This window comes from Trematomus bernacchii, unplaced genomic scaffold (genome assembly GCF_902827165.1).
Source record: "Trematomus bernacchii unplaced genomic scaffold, fTreBer1.1, whole genome shotgun sequence".
In the NCBI taxonomy this organism is placed as follows: domain Eukaryota; kingdom Metazoa; phylum Chordata; class Actinopteri; order Perciformes; family Nototheniidae; genus Trematomus; species Trematomus bernacchii.
The window spans coordinates 9,087,432-9,110,438 of NW_022987547.1; the positions used below are offsets into that span (position 1 = coordinate 9,087,432).

Here is a 23,007-nt window from a genome sequence, read left to right on the forward strand (position 1 = left end):
AAAATTGTTAACCAAAGTGAAACATAAGTGAGTGGTGTTTTCACCATGTCATTTGTATCCTCTTGGAAATGTATTAGGTTTAAACTTGGCCCATGTTACACCCTCACACCAAGATTAAAACAAATTAGAGGTAGTTCTTTCTGTAATAGTGCAAACAAACCATTAAACAAACAAATCAAGCAAATAAGAATACCATTCTTGGCAAAGGTAAATATACTTTTGAGATATTTAACATGTTGAAACACTAATATTCATGCAGTTAAACAATATAGAATGGCTCCTAACCTTTTCCCAAATCATGAAAGAGGCTACTTTCACTGTCATACTGTACTACCTGACCTCTGCAGTTCATCTGAGCAGCCTGACCAAACATGCATAACCTGATGATGCACAGATGGACAGACGGTGGGACACAACCTACACACTGCCCCCCCCCCCCACACACACACACGCACGCGCGCGCACGTACACACGCACGCGCTTTTCATTTGACATGTCAGCTCCACCTCCTCTCTCATGTCAACAGCATCAGAGTTACCGTCCTTAATCTGTCTGAGATTAAGTAGCCATCGTCATGTGACTGAATTCATCCCTGTCTGCTTGCTGTTGCATTATGTTAAAAGCTACAGTATTTTTTTTTCTCACCTTGTTTAGAAGAAAAATCTGAAGTGGCTTTAATATTTCTGTGAAAGTTGTGTCTCATAGTGAGGAACCTACAAACCCACAGAGGATTATCACCTGTATCTGCAGCTTTACGGAGCTTTAAAGTGAGTTTCAGATCTTTGTTTATCTGTCATCCTACAACTTCTGGCTCACTCTCACTGCTCTTATTGCATCATTTTAGAGAAAACACCTTAAAAAATATCACTACCAGCTTAACAGAACAGCAGAAAGACAAAGTTACAGAGTATCTGGTGAACGTAGTTGAGCATTTTTGTGATAAAGATATTTCTATAAGGAGTTAAAGATAAAAAAACAGAGCTATATTAAGAGTGAATATTGGAAACAAACCTCCAAATGAGTCGTCATGTTGCTCTGTAACTGCTTAATGTGCACTAGTGATGGGAATTCCAGCTCTTTTTAGTGAGCCGGATCATTTGGCTCGGCTCACCAAGAAGAGCCGGCTCTTTTTGACCAAATATAGCTTTTATAATTCAATCAAATGTAGCCCTGTTTTGACTAATGATTTATATGTGTAAACATATATCACTTAAATTATTCAATACATCCTTTGTTGCCTACTGAAGTATTCAAAAGTAAAAATTACATTTTTAATCTATAAATGATTTGTTTTCATTGCATTTACAGACCCTTGTACCTCTCTGATACCACCCCATGAATGCACTGACTTGCTTGTAGAACCACGCTACACAAAGCAGATAGCAACACCTATAAAAACTTAAGCATAGACATTTAAAAAAAAAGGACAGCTACTGTATCGACATTTTAAAATTGTATTTAAAGAAAAAGCCCTGACAAAACAGCAGGGCTCTATTTCAGTATTAAATAAAGAAAAAAAGACAGAAACAGCTGACATCAAATCTTTGCTGAGCCTAAAGATAATCATACATAAATAACATAGTGAAAATAAATATATTGCAATGCTCAAAACAGCAGCATCCAACCATGTCTAATCATAAACAACATAATACAAATAAATATATTGCAATGTGCAAAACAGCAGCATCCAACCGTCTCTAATCCTTGGATATTACATGCATGCACGGAGCACCATAGCGCGGAGTTCATCATATCATTCTGTCTTGTATTACTTAACAAAAAAAACAAAACAAAAAAAGAAACGTCTCGTTCGCGGGCGCGAGCCGGCTCCCGTCGTTCACTTCACGTTCGCGACCGACACATCACTAATGTGCACAACAATTTCGCCATATACATTTGAAAGTTCATGATGTGTTATTGTTGCGTTTCTGCTGCCTCCAAATGGTCAAAAACAACAAGCAGTAATGACACCATTTACAACTGTAAAATGTAGTGGAGTGGGAGTAGAAAGAAACCGGAAATTAAAGTACGAATACCTTGATTAAAATGCTTCATTGACCACATCTTGGCTGAGTCTTCACTGTGTTTACACGGAGTTGGGATTTAGGTTGCAGGGGGATTTCAGAGATGTTGCTAGGTCAGTGGATTACCTTGTAATAGATCTGGAGGAAGGCTGGAGGACTCACAGAGGAGCGGTTGGCTTGTGTTCGGGGGTTTAATCCTTGAGACAAGCATGCTAACTCTGGTTTGTAAGTCATGCTGGGAGCTAAAACCTACATATTGTTAAACCTCCTCTTATCCCACTGAAAGTCTGTCTTTGCTTCTTGTCTCTCAGGTGTCAATAACGATGACTCCCGTCCTCGCTGTTTGAACATGCTGCTCGGGTAGCGAAGCCGAAAGAGAGGAGCGTCTAGCCTTCACTTCTCTGGACACACACACTCTCACACACACCAGGAGTTGGCCAAATTCAAGCTCAACCATGCTGATTAAGGAGTATCGCATCCCCATGCCGATGAGCGTGGAGGAGTACCGCATCGCGCAGCTCTACATGATCCAGGTGAGCAGTTTTCCATGTAAATCACATGGAAGAAAATGTCTTTCTATTAGCTTAAATGAAAGGCTTTAATGAGGTGTTGTTAGTGAAGTACAAGAAGGCTGGAGAACTGGAGTATTTTCTCTGGAGGTCAGGAGTTTGAAGTGTGGTGCTGTACCAGAACTAGAGCGGTGAGCAGCGTGGTCACAGGGTCACAGATGGTGCTCCATATGCCTGATTCATTTAATAGTTTTGTGCATATACACACACATATACTCACATAGAAAATGTACTAAAAAATTAACAAGATGTGATTTTATTTTGCAAATAAATGCTGGTAACACTTAGTCAAATATGTTTATTAGGCAATCATCAAGGGAAAGCCTTTAGGTTTAGGGTGTTTTTCATAAAACTGCTGACAATTGAAAGAGTGTATATAATAGAATTAAGTGTGTTATTATGTGCATATTATTATATAAACTGAAGATTGAAACGTTATGATAATCCAGTTTGTTGTTAGTGGAAATTATTAATTTGATGTTTGGCTTAATTTTAAAAGAAAAATCTAGGACTACGCAGTAAGTAAGATAACCCACAATGCTCATGGAACCAACAAAACATTTATAAGAAAAGAAACAAAAAAGACCTGCATAACACCCTAAAAGAGAAAAGACAGGCTGAATATATCCAAAGACTCATATGTTTTAAGTGCGATTTTCATTTGTGGACTAAAATGTGAAAAGACATGAAGGTGGTAAAATACCTTCAAATCATAAATGATTTTGTTTATTTACACTTCGTTTGGATGTTAGATGAGTCTGGAATCGGTATATTGAGGGCAATGTGAGAGCGCAGACATGCAGCAAGGCCCTGCTGTACCTCACAATGTTACTAAAGTATAAGGTGATTTGTGTCTTCGGCCATGATTCAGATCCGCTCTGATTACATTTAATGGCTTCTTCACTGGCCCATGCACGCCCTTCCACCTAATTTCATTAAACTGGGGCAAGTAGTTTTCCTGTAATCCTGCTGACGGACAATCTGAACGACTTCCATGTTTGAGGAGATAATGACATTATATAATTTGACGGTGTAAAAGTGATCATATTTTTCAATAGTATATTATTTGTATCCATAATGCAGATTTATAATCCGTACAAGATATACCTCTATAAAACTCTTTAATGAAAAGAAAACTGGAAAAAACATCAGAAGGAGCAAAGAAGAGCGAACCTTCCGAAAAGAAATCTTAAACAAACCTCCTGAATATTAGCTTTGATGATGCACACACACACACACACACACACGCACACACACACGCACACGCACACACACACGCACACGCACACGCACACACACACACTGGTGGACCCCTCCTGCTCCTTGTCAGCGTCATAGCTAAGTGCCGGTTGCTGTGGTAACTGGTGACATCAGCTGCAGCATGGCAGCCGCTGCCATCATTTGTTTGTGATCTGGGCGGAAAGAGAGCGAGGGAGGAGACGTGATGGCGCAGTCAGCGTTACCATGACGACATTATGTCTGGCTCCATATTACTGGATACACTATTTACAAGATGTATGCATCACTCATGTACCCAATGTAAACACCCTTGTGTTAAATGAGATTATTTGACTTTAAATACATCTGTAGTTTGCAAACGTTGACATGTGTGATCCAAAATAAACCAAACAACAGATCGAAAACAGATCAATGAGCCACACACTGACGCACCATGAACACACACTCTGTAGTTTATTTTGACTCAATCTCACAAACTGCTGCTCCAAATACTCACTAGAGCAGCAAATATGGATTACGCCGGCAATGAAAATAGAACCAAACAAATCCATTTGGACCTTTTGATTAAAAAAATGTCAGGCGAGGTGCTCAGATGTTTGAGTGGCCTGAAAGAGAAAATGGAAAATATAGGACAAACAAAAAAATACAAATCAACATATATTTGGAAAGTTATGGTATTAAAGATGAAAACATTCAATTAATATATCATTTTGACTCCATGGACAGAAACAGTAAATTCGCCTCGTTGATCATCGTAAAACCCACTTTATCAAACATGTTAAAAACTCAATACAACTCATGAAAGCCACCTTGGTTAGTCTTTCTACTGTTCCAGCAATCACTAACGTTAGTCTGCTCGAAATAAACCCTTAATTCATGAAGTTAGATGTTACAATATGTCGGCTTTACACGCTGAGTTGCTCTTGTCCTTTGGAGGGATGACATTAAGTTAGCATATCCAATGTTACAACACGGAGAAATTAATAAAGATCACGCTTATTTTTCACTTGCATGATCGACCAATTGAGCAAGGCATTCCTTCTGTCCGAACACAAATCATTTGCCTCGGGCGAGCATTAATGCCGAGCCCTGATACATTGCTTTTTGTTTGGAAACTGAAGAGTTATCTATGCTCTCTTGAAAGCATGAGAAACTCCTATGATAAAAACAGTAAACATACCTTGGAGAACACGGGAGCTGCTGGTCTAACGCTGCCCTGATCAGTTATTTTGCTGTCTAAAAATGAACTAAACTCATGTACTGGGACTACTAGTGGGCACAACTAAAGTCCTTAGTTTAATTTGTGACTTTGGTAAATCCTAACGTCTTAAATCAACAAAGTCACACATCGTCTGTGAAGTGGAATACTTCCCTCTCTGTCACCTGTCACAGTTATCATTGCATTTGTTGTTTAACTTCAACTGAACTGACAGTTTGATGCATGAACTAGAAAACAAGCACATCATTTGAAAAATGGCCGTGCGGCTGATGTGGAGGGGGGGGGTATGTGTCTGAACTGTCTGAGCAGCAGTGATAGTGTTGGATGCATGCGGTCCTGCTGGAGCTCCAGTGGCTCTGCACGTACAGACGCCTGAGGGGGGGGGCTGTGTATTCCTGCTCTATGCTAACCTTGCGGGGTCTCATAAATGATTCAGGGCAGCTCAGGCCAACAGACCCAGACCCTCAGCAGAGACCCTTTCTCATTCTGCTGAGAGCTGGTTGCACTTCTCACATTGTGCATGATCTGTGTTCTTTCACTTCTCCTTCTCTTTTTTCCTTTCCTGTCAGTTATTTTGTTCCAGCACACTTTAGTTTTTTCATATTTCTTTATCTTGAACAGTTTCTGGGTAAATGCCTCGTCACGCTTTTCTGACTCATCTTTCCTCATGTGGGTTTTTGGCACTCATGTTCTTTATTTTCTTCAAGGATTTTAAGATTTAGGAACCTTTTGGTTCTGTAATTCTCCAAAAAATGGTTTTAGTGGAAAGTTGTTTCATGGTACTAATTAACAGAAATGAGAGGAAACATATTATAAGGAGTTATAAGGAACAGCTCCATTCAAATTGTTAGTGATAGCTTATTGTATTGTTATTATGTATTATACATTTGGCTTCTGACACATTTTACATGTTTGCTTTTTTATCTGAAAAGCTGTGCATTAACTTAAAGACTCTTTAAAATACAAAAAACAATGAATTTGTATTTTTTAATTCTTATTGAATAATCCCTTTTTACAAATACTTCGACTTAAATGACATAGTTCTTTGCAGGAATAGTTTATGCAAAGATTATTCTGCAAAACACAGACCTGTGAAGTGTGACACCACGTTTTAGTTTGTGTAGTCTTTTCTCACACATTAATATATATATATATATATATATATGCAAAAACAGCTGCAGTTCCTCTTATAATCTGAGACAGGAGAATAGGAGAATTGTAGCTACTGTATATGAGACCGGTTTAACATACTTAAGAAAAGTTGTTAGAGACTTGTAAAGAATTTGTGTGGAACTTACGTCATCAATGTTTTACTCTTCGCACATTGATCCAACTTTCTGCAGCTTATTCTTTGATTTTTAACCCTTAGATGCATAAGTGGGTCTTTTTGGACCCGGTGAGGTGGTTTTCTTGAAGTATCTTTGTAATTACATTTTTTTTATCATTTCATATTCCAGCTATTCCTCAAAAAACATGTTTTGGATATCATGCCATTCCAGTGGCGAACCGTGTCTATCACAACTGGACCTTCTGTAGACACACACACCCCCATACTCTCTTTCAACTAACAAAAAACCTCCCAGAGTGTAATAGATCAGTCTTTTGTGGAGTGTGATTGCACAAGCCCCCACTGTGATGACATAAAACAATGAATTGGGGATCCCTATGTTAAGAGTTTGGCTAGCAGAGCTGCTGCTGTGCACTCTTGTGCTTGTTGGCTCCTGTCATGCCTCATCAATTACGTGTGTGTGTTTGACGGATTCTGATGACAGCCAAATACCAGAAAACAAACACCTCAGCAGCAGACGCAGCATCTTTAGTTTAAGAAGCGCTTCCACTATTGTTGACAGTTTTGTTTTTAGTGAAGCCGCGCAGAGGGAATTGAAGGTTATATTGCCAAGAAGTGGATATGTTCAAACTGCTGACTGCATCTTTAGATCCTGTCTTGGTTGTCTTAGACTGATGTTGTGCAAGATAATAACCTTCATTTTCTACACAGCACCCGTTGCATCTGCTGTTGTTCTTAAAGACAATAAGCCTTCTTAAAACCCCTGGGAAACCCTGTATAGTCAGCTGTGTTGCAGCGAGGTGTGTGTCATTAATACAGATACTATGTGCTCTCCTGTACTGCAGCAGACATGAGGAGGGTAATTTAAGACCCTTAGCTCCTCACATAAATTACATTACCTGCTAGATTACAGCAATTTTCCAGCTGTTTGCCTCCTCTGACCTTCATTACTGATATCACCTCCCTAAAGTCTTCAGGAGAGGGAGCTCTGTGTTCAATCTGAGCTCTCATTGTTGACCCCCAGCACCCCACTCTGCTGTTAATAATGATCGGGAGGATTTGTATTCACGTAGAGCCGTCCCTCGAACCAAAGCGTATTACAACGGAAGGAATAAAATAGCTTTTCAATCATCAGTGTGACACCAGAATACAGAGCTACTGTACTGTCACCTGACTCAGCACTGACATTAAGATTACTTTATTTCAAATACATTGCATTAGGTCCCTTTTATTTTTAGAATTTGAGCAACAGTTTGTATCAAAAGTGAGTTTTTTCATGGTTGTGTGGAACATATAGTAAACACAGATTTTTTTACGGTTTTATGAAGTACAAATTAAGTTTACATCTCTTTTACAATAGTAATAATCTGGGCAACACATTCATGCACACATACTTACAATGATATACAAAACAATGTATATAAAAGGTACAAAGGAAAACTAATGTTCACGCACAGAATCTGTAAATATGCATGGATAAAATCAATCAATCAATAATTGTATTTGTCCTCACAGGGGCAATTAGTCGGGCTGAGTGGGATGCACACAGTTAGCTTACATTAGACACAGGGCAAAAGTATAAATACTCAGTCAACTCAAGATATTTTAGAAACAATCAATTGAGTCATTATGAAAATAACTCCCTCTTCCTCCTAGAGAGATCGCAGAGGGTATAAAGAATAGTTTAATGGTATTGTTCTTAGCTCGTGTAAGTCCAAGAATGGGAACACAAGATGGGATGAAGCTATTTATCGGTAACTTATTGAGTTCATTTCTATGTGTGACCCCATGAGATTGCAGCAGCAGATCAAAGAGAAAGTGAGACTTAATAAAATAACTAAAAATGCAGCGAGTGTGTCAACATACTTTATTCTTGGGTCTAAACCTGCTTTTTTGATGTATTCATTTATCAAAGAAATGTCAGGGAATTGGCTATGAATTGTCCAAAAACTAAATTAAAGTAGTATTCCCATTGTAAAATATTAATTTTTTCAGTGTTTTATAATATATGAAAAGCATAACATTTTGCCCAATTTATTTAACTGAAACTAATCATTTCTTATATTTTTACTATGATTTACAAATCTAAAATATGTTCTGTATATAACTGTAAACAGTATATTCCTTGTATATACAATTTAGTTTTTAATTTGTACTTGTACTACAAGTTCTATACTTTCTTGTATTAAATTGCCTATTTTATTGTTTATATTACATTTAATTAACATATTCTTTAATCCTTTTTAATATATTTAATTGTAATCTTCAATAAAGTAATCTTTTATTTAACTGTTTGTATGCAGAAGTATTTGTTACGTTGATAACCTCTCTAAACTTAATATTGATATATAATATATATTAGATATGTGGGCTGCTCTGTCAGATCTGGAGGGGTGTCACATGTTTCACCAGCCTGTTAACACTCCTCTCTCCAGTGAAGATGGTTCCAGTATAAACGGAGAGCTTCTTAAGAAGATGTAAACTGATGCAGTAATCCACGACTCCTGCTGTGAAGAAACAGCTTAAAAGTGCTCAGAGCTCCAGGATCTGTGTCCCACCATCTGCTGCCTGAGAGAGGGTCACAGGCTGCGGAGAGAGAGAGAGAGAAACCAGACCTCTGAGGTCCCCTCCTCCACTTCATTCATTTGATCATTTAGCACAGGAGGACAGGAGAGAAGAATAAGAGAGATGTAGAGGAATTAAGAGGGCGTGACCAAAAGAGATCAAATACAAACTATCCTTCTTTTTCCATTTGCTTTCCAAAACAAATAGGCAAAAGTGAATTTACAGCATTTTTATAATATAAGAAAAGCAACTTATTGTTCTAATAGATAATTTCTTTTATTTTTTAATTACACTATACACGTAAATGCTCTCTCTCTCTCTCTCTCGCTCTCTCTCTCTCTCTCTCTCTCTCTCTCTCTCGCTCTCGCTCTCGCTCTCTCTCTCTCTCTCTCATTTTTAAAACATATTTTTAACTCTTTATGATATATTCCCTTTCTCTAAAGTTTGTTGGATTGTATTGCCTCTTTTATTGTTTCTATTCTTTTTAAGTTACATTTTTTTGAATACCTGTTTGCATTTTGTCCGGGTGCAGAGTGGAGCTGAGGAAAGGAAAAGGGTGTGGCTGAAAATATTCAAATGTAAAGCAGTTTCTTGTTTTCCATGTGGCAGCTTTTTTCTCTCCGGCTCATCACTCACTTCCTGCTGCATCATCCCTTTGGGGCGGGGGGGGGGGGTCACAGTCGGACAGAAACCCTCAGTGAGAGACAGGAGTGCTGTGTGAGGGTCTCAGGGGCTTCATTTAGGAATAAAGGGAGGGAGGCAGCATGTGTGTAGAGAGCAAGTCTGGATGCTAGGCTAACATTGGCGCACCGTTGCTGTTTCAGAGTCTCTCACTGAATGATACTTGTTGAAGTCAAAGCCTCGCTGAGCCCAGCTGCTGTCACTGAGCTGACTTTGATTTGATTTCTAGTTCATATTTTCCAGTACAGAATTATATAAAAAAGGAACAAAAGAGTTCATCTTTGCACATAGACAAAAAATAAAACTTTAGAAGTCCCACTCAATAAACACAGTGGCTGATTTGAGGTCCTTCTTGTTTACAGCATTCATTATAAGGTAAATAAGTTAAATAATGTTAACAATGCAATGTATTTCTATTTGATTTCTTCCACTTCCACTATTGAAAAACACAAAAAAGACAATAACAAATAAGATTTATTTTAATTATTCAATTATTATTATTCAACTTTTTTCTCTTGTGATCTTGAATTAATTATTATCTCGATAAAATGTTGTGTTGACAAGAAGCTGATCCTGTTTGTGATCCCCAAAAAAACAAAATGAGATTCTTATCCTGGGAAAATGGAGGAACCACAGTTAAGGGTATTATATATAACTCCAGAGTTAGCTAAATAGATTTGAACATGGAGGGCGGTTGAACCTATGATATGACTTCTGAACCCCAACATCCGCACATGAAATAAAGTAATAAAATGCAATACTGTTTAATACTTTTATATGGTTGATGAATCTCAGCAGCTCCCACACACACCCCCCCCCCCCCCCCCCCCCCCCCACCCTCCTCACCACTTCCTGTTTTGTGTCCCCATGCAGAAGAAGAGCCGAGAGGAGAGCTGTGGGGAGGGCAGCGGCGTGGAGATCCTGGAGAACAAGCCCTACGAGGACGGGCCCGGGGGCTCGGGGCAGTACACTCACAAAGTGTACCACATCGGGAAGCACATCCCGTCCTGGTTCTGTGCCATCCTGCCTCAGGCGGCGCTCCGAGTGGAGGAGGAGTCCTGGAACGCCTACCCATACACCCGCACCCGGTGAGAAACACACCACAGCAGAGGAGGAGAGTAGCTCAGTACATTTACTCAAGTACAGCACCTATGTTTACTACTTACTAAGTTAACTGATTTCTTGTATTCTATGCTACTTTATACTTCTACTACATTTTGAAAGCCAATATTGTACTTTTTGCTGGATTATATTCAGCTGTTTTTGTTTGCATTTTAAGAAATAATATTGTGACAGGGCAAACAACATACAACAGAATATATACATTATAACAGTAATCATACTCTTTGTTTTGAACAGCATAAATAAAACCAGTTGAAACTGATGCAATTAAATACAAATCAATAAATTGGAAGAAATAAAGGTAAACAAATCTATTTATATAATATAATTAACGGATAATGCTTACCCAGATTGAGATTATTAATAAGAAATATAATGTACTATTAATGTTTTATATATTTTTAGGTTTCCAAGAAGTATATTATGTGATTAAAATACAACCTACCTTTACTAATGCAACATGTAGGTGATCACACACTATCAATACTGTCATAACAGATTCTTTTATAGGCCCTTAAGTAATAAGTACTTTTTATATACTTTAAGTCTATTTTAATGCTAATACTTCTGATACTTTAACTTCAGAAATAGTTTGAATGCAGTTGTTTGTAAAAGTACCTCTGAAAATGACTCGTCACATTACAAATGATTCATGCTTAATTTGGACATGAAGATATTACAAAAGTGCTCTGACTCTAAAATCCTCCTGTGCTAAAACATTTGTTAACACTGAAGCATTCATCACATAAAGGGAATTTAAGGACAGCTTGTATTATTTAAAGCACAATGACTGAACCCTTAAGTACTAAAACGTTAATGATTTTCCATTTAATTACTTCTTGATTCATACGGCAGGTCTTCCTTGTAAAAGAGATCGTTGATCTCAATGGGATTTTTACCTGGATAAATAAAGGCTACAAATACATTTGCACCAGTAAACTTGCTATTGCTGACGAAGAACAATTTGAGCTGAATAATGATCAGTTATATCCTCCAGGTGACTATGTACAATAATAATAGAGAACATTGTCACAGTGATAGAGGAAGGGGCTTCGGGGACACAAATCCCAATACATGTTTTCCAATAACATTTTATTAGTATTTTTGGTGAGAAGTGAAATCTAAATATCACTTTCCGTCCATCAATAACTATAATTAACTAAATTAAATACAATAATAACAACTTTATTGATATTGTTATTATTATTGTATTTACTTTGGTTTCTTATAATGAATAATTATCAATCATTTTAATAATCCAAATTAAATACAAGTAAATGACATGACAAAATTACATTTTTGCCAATTAAAGAATTACAATCGAATAAAAGAGTAAATCAATAAATATAAGCGTAAACACATGGAAATGTGTTATGTTGAGTTTTTTGACAATATATTCATCCGATTTTTACAAACAAAAAGCACACCATGAATTCATTATGGAATCCATGGAGATAAAAAAAAGGTACTAAAGACAACACACAAAATAAGTGGTATAATAATACATTGCTAATGTGCAAAAATAATAAAGATAAAAGCCCCTTATTTATAATAAAATATACATGAAAGATATTCTAGTGCAATAAATCCAACAGCTCACTCTGCCAGGCTTTAACAGTTTTCATGAATCCACTTCAGCAACATGTTCTTCCTTGCAGCATAAGTAAGAATAAAGGAACATCTCCTCACGTTTTTTGTGTTATAAATCTGCCCAGGAGGCCCAGGATAAAGGACACTGGGTCCACATCTGATATCCTTTTTTTTTTTTTTATCACAATGCGCCAGAAGCTTTGTAGCATTTACAGCAAAGACCGTTTCAGACAGTCAGAGTACGAGGCTGACGGAGAAGTGCTGAAATAATGTCTAGAGTTGCGGAATATATGGGCATAAGGCTGCTTGTTAACTAGCATACATAACTAACAGACACACACACACACACACACACACACACACACACACACACACACACACACACACACACACACACACACACACACACACACACACACACACACACACACACACACACACACACACACGCGCGTTGGCTCTTTACATTATCAATAGGTGTGCATAAAAACATTATGTGGGCAACAAACATGCAACAATGAGAACAAATCCAAAGTTTAAAAAAGTGACACAAATATACGAATAAATAAATAAAATATTAATATTAATGATAAAATAAACATACATTTTAAAAATGGGTTTATAAGACATGTCTACACTTTTAAACAACTATTCTCTCTCTTGTCTCTCAGGTACACCTGTCCCTTTGTAGAGAAGTTCTCTATAGACATTGAGACGTATTACAAACCAGACACTGGAAATCAAGTGGATGTCTTCAATATGTCTTCTGCTGAAAAGAGACAGAGGACTGTCGGTGAGTATTTCATTCTGCACACAAGAACACACCCTCTGCCATGAAAACTCCCAGAGTGGAGTCCTATTTAAGTGAATGCAGGATCAGATCTACACAGTGTTATGTTCAGGGAAAATGCAGACAGTGTGATGTGGAGGGATAAGAGTGAGGGAGTGTAGCAACTCGTGTTGAGCCCCTGAATACTAAAATTCACCGTGGTGCAGGAAAATGTGCAGACAAATGCCCTGCAGGGAGTTATTACATAAAACATTCTCACACACACACACACACACACACACACTGCGTAGACAGATTTTCACTCAGGGCGTCGTGAAATGTGTCATTTGATTTGTGTGATTAATAATAACTTTGTCCCCCTTGCAGACCCCATAGACATCGTAAAGGACTACATCCCCCCACATGAATACCTGGTGGAAGAAGACCCTAAGCTGTATCAGTCGGTGAAAACCAAACGGGGTCCGCTGTCAGACGACTGGATCGAGGAGATCAACCAGAAACTCGGTGAATGTCCCGTCATGTGTGCCTACAAACTCTGCAAAGTCGAGTTCAGATACTGGGGCATGCAGTCCAAGATCGAACGCTTCATACACGACGTGGGTAGGTATGGCGTGTGTGTGTGTGTGTGTGTGTGTGTGTGTGTGTGTGTGTGTGAGTGTGTTGCACTCATTGACACAAGTCACCTTTAAGGGAACATCTTCCTCTTTTTCTCTGGGTCAATGCATCATCCTAAAAAATAACCTTGGAAAGCCATAAAACTCATGAATAACCCCGACACGTTGGATTTCTGATATGTCGGAGAACACCCTGGAAAAACTTTATTTAATCATGATAAATCAGGCATAACTATGAAAAATTGAGGACACCTGTGCAAAATAAAGGATAATCATTAAAAGACTGAAAGAAGAAAAACTGGGCATAAATAAAAACATGACCATGAACCATTTTGAATAACCCTGAAAGTGATAACCTTAAATTATGAATAATGCTTAAAAATCAGAAAAGGGCTACAGTTGTATATATTACGGTACGTCCACACGGTTCCGTCGCGTTGAAGCTTGCCGCGCTTGTACTGGCATATGATTTGGTTGGCTGGCGCTTCCGTTGACGCTTGGAAAGTTGAACTTTTCTCAACTTTCGAAGCGAGCAACGGAGGCAAAGCGACGCAACGGAAACCACAATGCAGTTCGGCAAAGCTTGACGTCACCCAATTAAAAGTGAATGGGAAGCGTCTCCGTTGAAGCACGCAACGGAACCGTGTAGGCGTTACGTTAGTTTGTGCCATTAATTTGCACCCAAAATGTCCAACACAAAATACAAAATCCTTGAAAATGTGAGATTTAAAACTTTAAAAAGTAATAGATAACCATGACGAATCAGGAAAAAAGTATACAAAAGTTGGGAATGAATCCTAAAGAGTCAGGGGTGATGCTGATAAAGTCAGGATAACCCTGAACATGATTACCTTGAAAGTATTTGAATAATCCAAAATATCAACAATAACCAAAAGACACAGAAATATTCAGGATTAGAGACAGGATTCTTGTATAAGACACAGTGAGTCACTAAAGGAAAAGAAAAGACCTTCTTTCTTTAATGATTAACCACTGATTCATTAAACTGTCTATTATGTTGAGTGACTGAAGAAGAAAGGAACAAGGTGAGTGTGAGGGATAGTGAGCGGGCAGGTAAAACAAATAGATCCCTTTATAGAAAGTGTTTGAGAGGCAGCAGCGCGGAGTCTGGCTCCCTGAGATAACACAGCAGACTGGATTAATTTCCTGCCACCGTCGTTTCTGTTTCGCCGCTGTGATTTAAGACTGTTTACACTCGGGCAGCTCACTCCCTCACGCGCTCACTCCCAGGCTAATTACACAGCAGCTGCTCTGTCTTCATGGCATTCTCACTCTGAGGCCTAATCAAAAGACCCTAAACCACAAGATCTGTTTGTTTTTTCTGTCCATGCTGCATCCACTTCCACTTTAACATGAGTGCTTTTATAAAGGACTTTCCCTTTGTTTTTATGCTAATATCACCTGCAGCTTCTGATATTCACTGTATCTCATTTGCATTAAACCTGCTCGAACACAGCCTCTTCATTATAAATGATGCCGGAAGGGGCTTTGGGTTGTATAATGCTGGACCGTTCAAGCTTTATTAATCTGTCAGTGGTTTTTTCCACTGGATATTAATTTAATAGCTTTCTCTGTTTGCTAACTTTGGCTTTTATTACCAGGTTTGATGTTTTAATCATGATTTGCTCAGAGGGGTCAGGATTTATAACCAGCTTATGCTTGTTTAGGTCCTCAAGAAAAATACATTGTTCAAGATTACATTTTCATATTCGATCCATAAGTGTTCGAAACAGGAACAAAATAAATCAGATTGCTCCACTAGAGTTATGAATAATTTAACTTAATTTTGGAAAATACTTGATATCATATATTACACAGTATAATATTGTCAGAATTTCTAATAAAATAGTTGCAAAACTTAAATAATAGATTTGTATTATTACTGAATACTGTATTTGAGTCTTAAACTTTTTGTATGATGTATTTATTTAATCTATTTTTTATTTCCTTGCAGTTTCTGGTATGAGTTGTCAGTATCTCAGTTTTCTATCAAAGAAACCAGTCTTATTGCAATAAATACAGACTGTCAGGCCACTTTTTGAATTCCTTAAGCATTATAATGCGCTATTTGCTAAATTGCATTGCCTTTTTTAATATGATTTAATTTGTTAATGATTGAACAGCCCCTCCTCATATTTTAAACCAAACCTACACCTTTGTTTGAACAGTGACTCTGTGGCAGAATCAGAATACCTTTATTAGTCCCACAGCGGGGACATTTACATTGTAACAGCAGAAAAGAGCCAAACACAGCTTAATGTTACCTAAGAAGCATGAATAAAATACATTATATAAACAAATTATAAAAATGACACAATTTACAAAATATACATCGTACATACAATTTTAGAGTGAACCAAATAAAGTATTTATTTTAAGGTTAATCCACTTAAATTGACCCAGAATATATATCCCAGAAACATGCTTCTTTCCTCTCTAAAATGCCAATAAATCCTCGCTGCTGTCCTCCAGGCCTGCGTAAGGTGATGGTGCGCGCCCACAGACAGGCGTGGTGCTGGCAGGACGAGTGGTACGGCCTCACCATCGACGACATCCGGCTGCTGGAGCTGGAGACGCAGCTGGCTTTAGCCAAGAAGATGGCCCAGTTCAGCCTGACTGAGGAGGGGGGGGCGGAGACGTCCGTCAGCCAGGACCAGGAGCAGGGGGCTCAGGCCGGGGGCTCGGCTGCAGAGGGAGAGGGGGGGAAGCTGGGAGACTCCCTGGAGACACGAGGGGAGCTCACCAAGCAGTGGTCCACCTCCTCCAAGTCCTCCAACAGGTCGTCCAAGAGAGGCGGTGAGGATTACTATTTACCTCATTTATTTATATCAATATTTGTTGGTGGCCCCTAGAATATTACTACTGGACACATTTTTTGTATATACGTTCACATGCATTTGGATTATCCATGTTGTACTTTTATTTCAGAAAAGTATCATTCTCTTTTTTTATCTATAAACACGACATTTATTGCGTGTATGTCCGTCCTGGGAGATAGACCCTTCCGCTTAATTGTGGGGGTTCCTTGGTGGTTCCTTGGTGGTTTTTTCTTGTATGCTGGGGGGCTCTAAGGACAGATGATGTTGTATGCTGTTAACACTGTAAAGCCCCCTGAGACAAATTTGTAATTGCGATATACTGTAAGGCTATGTAAATGAAATTTGATTGATTGATCATTTATTTTATATTTATTTGAGCAAATATCTTGTTGTTTCTCTGAAGATAAAAGGCATTGTTCAGATGTTTTGAAGTGGAGTTGAGCTGTATGAGGTATTCTCCAAATGCAGTGTATTACCTGCAGTAGATAAAGAGTTAGCACATCTCCAATCAATGGAGTCTATGTGTGCTTTTTAGAGAGCTGTGATAACAGAAAAGGTAAAGCAGTGGAAATATTCCAAACATAGCGTACACTTAAACTGATATTGATTATTTTCTATGTGGCTACAATACATTTTCCTCCACCCCCGTCCACTGCACTATAATGCCCATACTTTTTCTCCAAACTGAGGACATGCCAACCACTGTTATTAATACACTGACTTTGGATAAGTGCATTATACAACCTTACTACTCCCAGCTTTAACATCACTACTTCCTGTTTTGTTTAATATGTTTGTACAGGGAGTCCGTCTCACCAGAACATTTCAGAGTGGAGGATGCAGAGCATCGCCCGAGACTCAGATGACAGCACAGACGACGAGTTCTTCGATGCTCACGGTAAAACATCTTCTCTTTCTTCATGATAAATAATACAACACCGGCTTTATTTGTATTTTAAACATGCACTATATGTGTTATGTGTTATGAAACATGACTATTTTGGTACTGCCTTTTGTCTTGTACTGGATTTACAACATGAACACATTGGATTAGATAATTCGCTCTTATCATATCTCTCTTTGGGATGATTCATATAATATATCAAGGTAATCTCAATGTTTCATTCTAAATCCTTTTTTGTTTGTTGAAGTTGTTATTTTGCCATGAAGTTCAGGTGATTTTCTTTTCTTAAATTAATGCATTTTATGTTCCGGACCTCTAAAAGAAGAACATTACGTTGTTATACTGTATTAGATTCAATAAATGTAACCTACAACAAATGGTCTTGCCCTTCAAAATGGCTGACAGAAAGATAATCAAGTAATTCTATCTATTAAGCTAATTTAAAAACACCAACAATAAAGGAATAAATATGGCTTTACACGTTTAAATCATGGGATTAACATTTATTTGGGTCTGTGTTATTAGATATTATTGCTCTGACGTGCAGAGATAGATTATTTATATCAGAGGCCCTCTGTGTATTTTGCAGAGGACTTTTCTGACAACGAGGAGATGTTTGCCAAAGAGATCACCAAGTGGAGCTCCAACGATCTGATGGACAAGATAGGAACAAACGAGATGGATGAAGCACAAGGTGCTAAACTCATTTAAATAAAAACAAAGACTCATATTATTTTTTAACAGTTTTGGTCACATGAGATCCTGCAGTGAGATATTGTCCATTACAGTTACAGTTTTAATGTGATCTTTGTGTATAATATAAACTTATTTTTCCTGAATGAATTTGTGTTTTTACAGAAACTATGTATCAGGAGTCGGGTGGGGAGTATGCTGTGATGAGTAATGAGGAGAGGCAGATGGAGGTACACTTCCTTCACTCTTTTTGTATTTCATTCATGTCATCCTAACACACTAACATCTTCAATTAAATAGCGTTTAGCTTACACCCCTCCTCCTGAAATAGCTTCCAGTCATCTGGCCAGTGTAGTAAAACCAGGACCCCCTCTCCACCTCAGCCGTCAGACTGTACAGTAGAAACATGGCCCTAACACTTTCACGATGCTATAAATGCTATGTGTTCTTGCTCTTTGTATTCAGCACCGTGCCTCAAAAAGACAAAGACATAAATCCAACAGAAAAAGAAATGTAAGTGTCAGTCCTGTAGCCAGTAGAGCATTGAAGAAAGTAGAACTAGACATTAGATGTCTTAGGAGTAGAAGCACTTTAAGGACGCCTGAGAGCATTCATATTGATTGCATTTAGTGTAGAATATAGTACTGACTATTTCTTGGCTACATTAAGTTACTGGTAGTGACCAAGAAGTCACATGACCCCTGTCAATTGTCTAATTGTTGCTTTTAAACTTTGTTTTTTTGTAACATTCAAGGCAATCATCTCACCACAAAGTCCATTAATTGCTATTGAGATTTCAATCTTATCAAACAATCTTCAGCAGCTCAACTGATGCTTAGTTTCTAGTGGATAATACCGTCTGTATACAAAGCACTCTTCAGGCTTCAGATTGATTGATTTGGTCTGAGAAACAGTCCAAAACACAAACAAATTCCGTTTACAATCATTTTAATTGATTAAATGCAGTTTTCAATAGATGTATTTATTAATCAACTAACTCGTTTAGCATTAGTTTTGTCCCTGCATGTTGCTCTTCTATCCTTTTCCCGTTTTTCCTGTTATCTGCCTGCTCCTTTCTCCCTACAGTATTAATCCTGTTTCCTGCCTCCTTTCCTCTCCTCTTACCTGCAGGACTGTTCATCTCAGCAGTGTCTCCAGACGTCCAAAACTCACGTCCTCGTTCTGGTCCTGCATGGAGGAAACATTCTGGACACTGGCTCTGGTACACCTGCAATCAAACCCTGCAACATTTTAATGAAACTTGCACTAGCTTAAATCAATTTGAACTTCTAACCCTAAAAAGTTAATATCGTGGCTTCAATCAATATTTTTTGTAAGGTTGAAAACCCTCAAAAAATGATGGCAACAATCTCTCTGTCTCGTTTTAGCTTCTCTCAGCTTATTGCTTTGGTTTTGGGGCCTCAAATTCACTGCTTAGATCACTCTCACAGTGCTACGGTATGGTGTCATTTCTGGCAGCAATTTTCAGAGAAAAAAACCTCTAAAACATGACACCAACTGCAAAATGCAGAAAAGTACACAATAGGTAAAGAGACAAATATAGCACTAAGGAGTGAGTAAAGAGAAAAAAGGAAGAGCCAAAATCAGAGGAACATTTAATCCTCAGGTGAACACAACAACAACAACAAACACAACAACAACAACTCCAAATAATTCCAATGTTGCTCATTGTTTTAATCACAAATGTTATCAGTATCAACCAGAAGAGCCCACGGAGAACACAGAACTCCCACAAGGCCAAATGCTCTATTTGGCAGTGTTTACCAAATGGATAATAGTTTGTTGGCCCTTGCTAACACCATTTTTCTTTCCATTTTCATTCAAATCAGGCTAGAAGTTGTTTTGTAATCTCGCTAAATACCGATAAACAAACTGAAACCATAACCTCATTGGCAGAGGTAATAATTATTGATCCATTCAGGAGGAAATCACCTCATTACAGCCTTAAACTGGTGCAGTAGTTTACAAGTTCTCTCAATATTTAATCTGAGGATGTCCAAACAAAAGACAGGATATAAAGAAGACAATTCTGCTGCAAAAATAATTCAAACTTCTGAAACAAAGTGTAAAAGGGAAATGTTCTTGCAGCTTTTTGACCAATGCAACATGTTCTTCTTGTCTGCAGGTGAGCAGAGCGGCAAGCAGGCGGATATAAACACGCTGGGCGGGGCCTTTGAGACGGTGATGAGGGTCCACTACCCCGCAGTGCTGGGACGCATCGCCATCCGGATGGTCCCCTGTCCTGCTGTGTGTGTGGACGCATTCGCACTCGTCTCCAAGTGAGAGCCCTCTTGAGTGTTTAATTCATCTGCTGTAATACAACCTGCTGAGTGAATGTTAAACACAGACGGATAACAACGCGTCCTCCTCTCCGCAGCCTCAGCCCCTACAGCTACGACGAAGGCTGCCTGTCCAGCAGTCAGGACCACATCCCTCTGGCCGCGCTGCCCCTCTTAGCCACCGCCGCACCGCAGTACCAAGAAGCCGTGGCCACCGTCATCTTACGAGCCAATCAGGTGTACAACGACTTCCTCAAGTCTGTGGAGGGATCGTCTTTCAACGGCCAGGTGAGTGTGTAACCAGGCAGGGCGGACACAATATCATACTTTCACCATATGATTATTGTGGCCAAAATGTCTTTGAGGTCCAAATAATTTACAACAGCCATATAATTGGGATATTTGTAGTACATTTAAATTTAAAAAAAAATAGATAATGCTTTCAGTCAAATCCATATTTAACTTTTTTAATTGTGCTTATTGGTTCACTTTTTGACTAATTACATGGAATTATGAGGACATTTGTGGAGAGAACAAAAAAAGCAAGAACATAGACAAATGGAAACTATTTAAGAGGCGCTGGAATATTCGCACAATATTATCAAAGTAAATAAATAATGCTATCAGTCAAATTCATCTTTGACTTATTCTGGGTGTGTCTCTCATTTTGAAAATGAATTGCACTCAAATTAAGAGTGCAGAGAAAGACAAAGCGACAACAGAAAGATACAGAAATGATTTAAGAGGCACTGGATTATTTAAAGAATATATATAAAATAATGCTATCAGTGAAATTCATTGTTTTTTGTTTTTAAGTTAATTATACTCAAATTGTGAGGGTGGGGGAGGTGAGTCAGCACATTTTTGGAGGAAGACAAAAACGAAACTGAAAGAAATGGAAATGATTTAATAGGTGATTCATTATCTACACAATATTTCATCATATTTTTTATTCTCTTAACATGATATCGACTTTTGATGTTCTTCATTTCAGGGTTGATAATTAAATTGTCCGATACATTGTGACACCCCTACTTGGAAGGTTCATATTTTTCCTCAGTGGTTTGGTGATTAATGTGCATTCATGTTTTTGTGCTTTGTATTGTATTACAGGTGTGTGTTATTGGTGATTGTGTTGGAGGCATCCTGGGGTTTGACGCTCTGTGCAGCAGCTCGGTGATGGTGTCAGAAAGCCAGAACAGCAGCAGGCGGGGCAGCGCCATCAGTGTACAGGTAACACCTAACTACTCTCTGACATATACAGGGCTAACATGCACACTTTAGCATCTTAATGAGGCTTTCAGTACTAACGTATAACATCAGCGTTCTAAAAACCAGCAAACCAATCAATAGTTGTAATATTTCAGTTTGGGCTAATCAGCGTCTCACCCCTAATGCCATGCTACTAGTCTGGCTGAAAATGTAGAAATGTTTTAATCCCGTTCAGCTTGACGATGTTCTCCTTGTCCTCTCTGTCTCTCAGGACACAGACCTCCTCTCTCCGGGTATCATCATCAACAGCGGCTCTCCTTCCTCCTCGCCGACCCTCGAAGGAAGCCGCCATCTCAGCCGCAGCAACATCGACATCCCCCGCTGCTCAGGGCCCGACGACCCCAAGAGACAACTTCCACGCAAACGCAGCGACTCGTCCACCTACGAGCTGGACACCATCAAACACCACCAGGCCTTCCTGTCCAGGTGAGACACAGGAATAGGCTTAAAGTATTCTGTAAATGTCGCCGAATGTTTACAGAGTTTAGTAATTTGTTAGTGTTAATCAACAAAAACTAAAGCCATTTTTGTCGACCTTTATTTATTTGTATCTATTCAATGCATTTAGAGGGTTCAGCTCTCAATATTGTTACATTAGTTTACCTTTTTTGGATAGATACATGAAGATCATTGTATGAAACTTAGCATTAAAACAATCACTTTTTCCTTTCATATCTGTTTCCTTTCGTATTTAGTTTTTAGTTGTACACCCCCTCTTTTTATTAATGAAAATAATTCATCTTCAATTTTAATTTGCCATTAAAGTTTCATTAACGACATTACCTGTGATTGTATGAATGTTTCCAGTCTCCACTCCAGCGTGCTCCTCGGGGAGCCCGGGTCTCGGCGCTCCAGCAGCAGCACCATGCTGGAAGGAGGCAGTTTGGGGAAGTTTGACTTCGAGGTGACTGACTTCTTCATGTTCGGCTCTCCTCTGGGGCTGGTGCTCGCTCTGAGGAAGACGGTGGTGCCCTCTTTAGATGGTGAGGAAGGTTTTGCTTATTTTGATATTGCGCATAACTTACTGTAATTTTAAATAGTTTTGCTAGATAGCTTCTGCTGTATTTTCCCTTGTGGGATTCTCGTCTCCAGTAGCTGTAGAGACGGTGTCGGGATGGCCTGTTTTTTTTCCTCTTTTTATTATTTTACCTGTCTCACAGATTTGATTAATTAAGGTTTATTTTGGTCTATAATAAACCACACCATGACGATCAATTAACAAACAAATTATCAAAACAATACTGTAGAAAGCAAAACAACTGAAATTATGTTTTTTTTAAGACTCAAAATGTGTGGG

The 23,007-nt window shown here is 38.5% G+C and overlaps 1 protein-coding gene across 7 annotated transcripts in view; it reads left to right on the forward strand.

Moving 5' to 3' along the window:
* LOC117476732 (membrane-associated phosphatidylinositol transfer protein 2-like) overlaps nt 1-23,007 on the forward strand; it is a 53,678-nt gene that overhangs the window by 18,472 nt on the left and 12,199 nt on the right. For 3 of the 7 annotated variants that reach the window (XM_034123446.1, XM_034123453.1, XM_034123447.1), the window contains exons 3-16: nt 2,336-2,557; nt 10,459-10,673; nt 12,969-13,090; nt 13,454-13,687; nt 16,195-16,518; nt 17,344-17,439; nt 18,035-18,139; nt 18,304-18,368; nt 19,270-19,360; nt 20,285-20,438; nt 20,537-20,726; nt 21,552-21,671; nt 21,922-22,136; nt 22,518-22,693. In XM_034123446.1, coding sequence (XP_033979337.1) covers nt 2,480-2,557; nt 10,459-10,673; nt 12,969-13,090; nt 13,454-13,687; nt 16,195-16,518; nt 17,344-17,439; nt 18,035-18,139; nt 18,304-18,368; nt 19,270-19,360; nt 20,285-20,438; nt 20,537-20,726; nt 21,552-21,671; nt 21,922-22,136; nt 22,518-22,693 — 2,185 coding nt within the window. In that variant the 5' untranslated portion in view covers nt 2,336-2,479. The remainder of the gene's footprint in view (nt 1-2,335; nt 2,558-10,458; nt 10,674-12,968; nt 13,091-13,453; nt 13,688-16,194; nt 16,519-17,343; nt 17,440-18,034; nt 18,140-18,303; nt 18,369-19,269; nt 19,361-20,284; nt 20,439-20,536; nt 20,727-21,551; nt 21,672-21,921; nt 22,137-22,517; nt 22,694-23,007) is intronic. The other 4 variants (XM_034123449.1, XM_034123450.1, XM_034123451.1 and 1 more) reach the window with 4 other exon arrangements.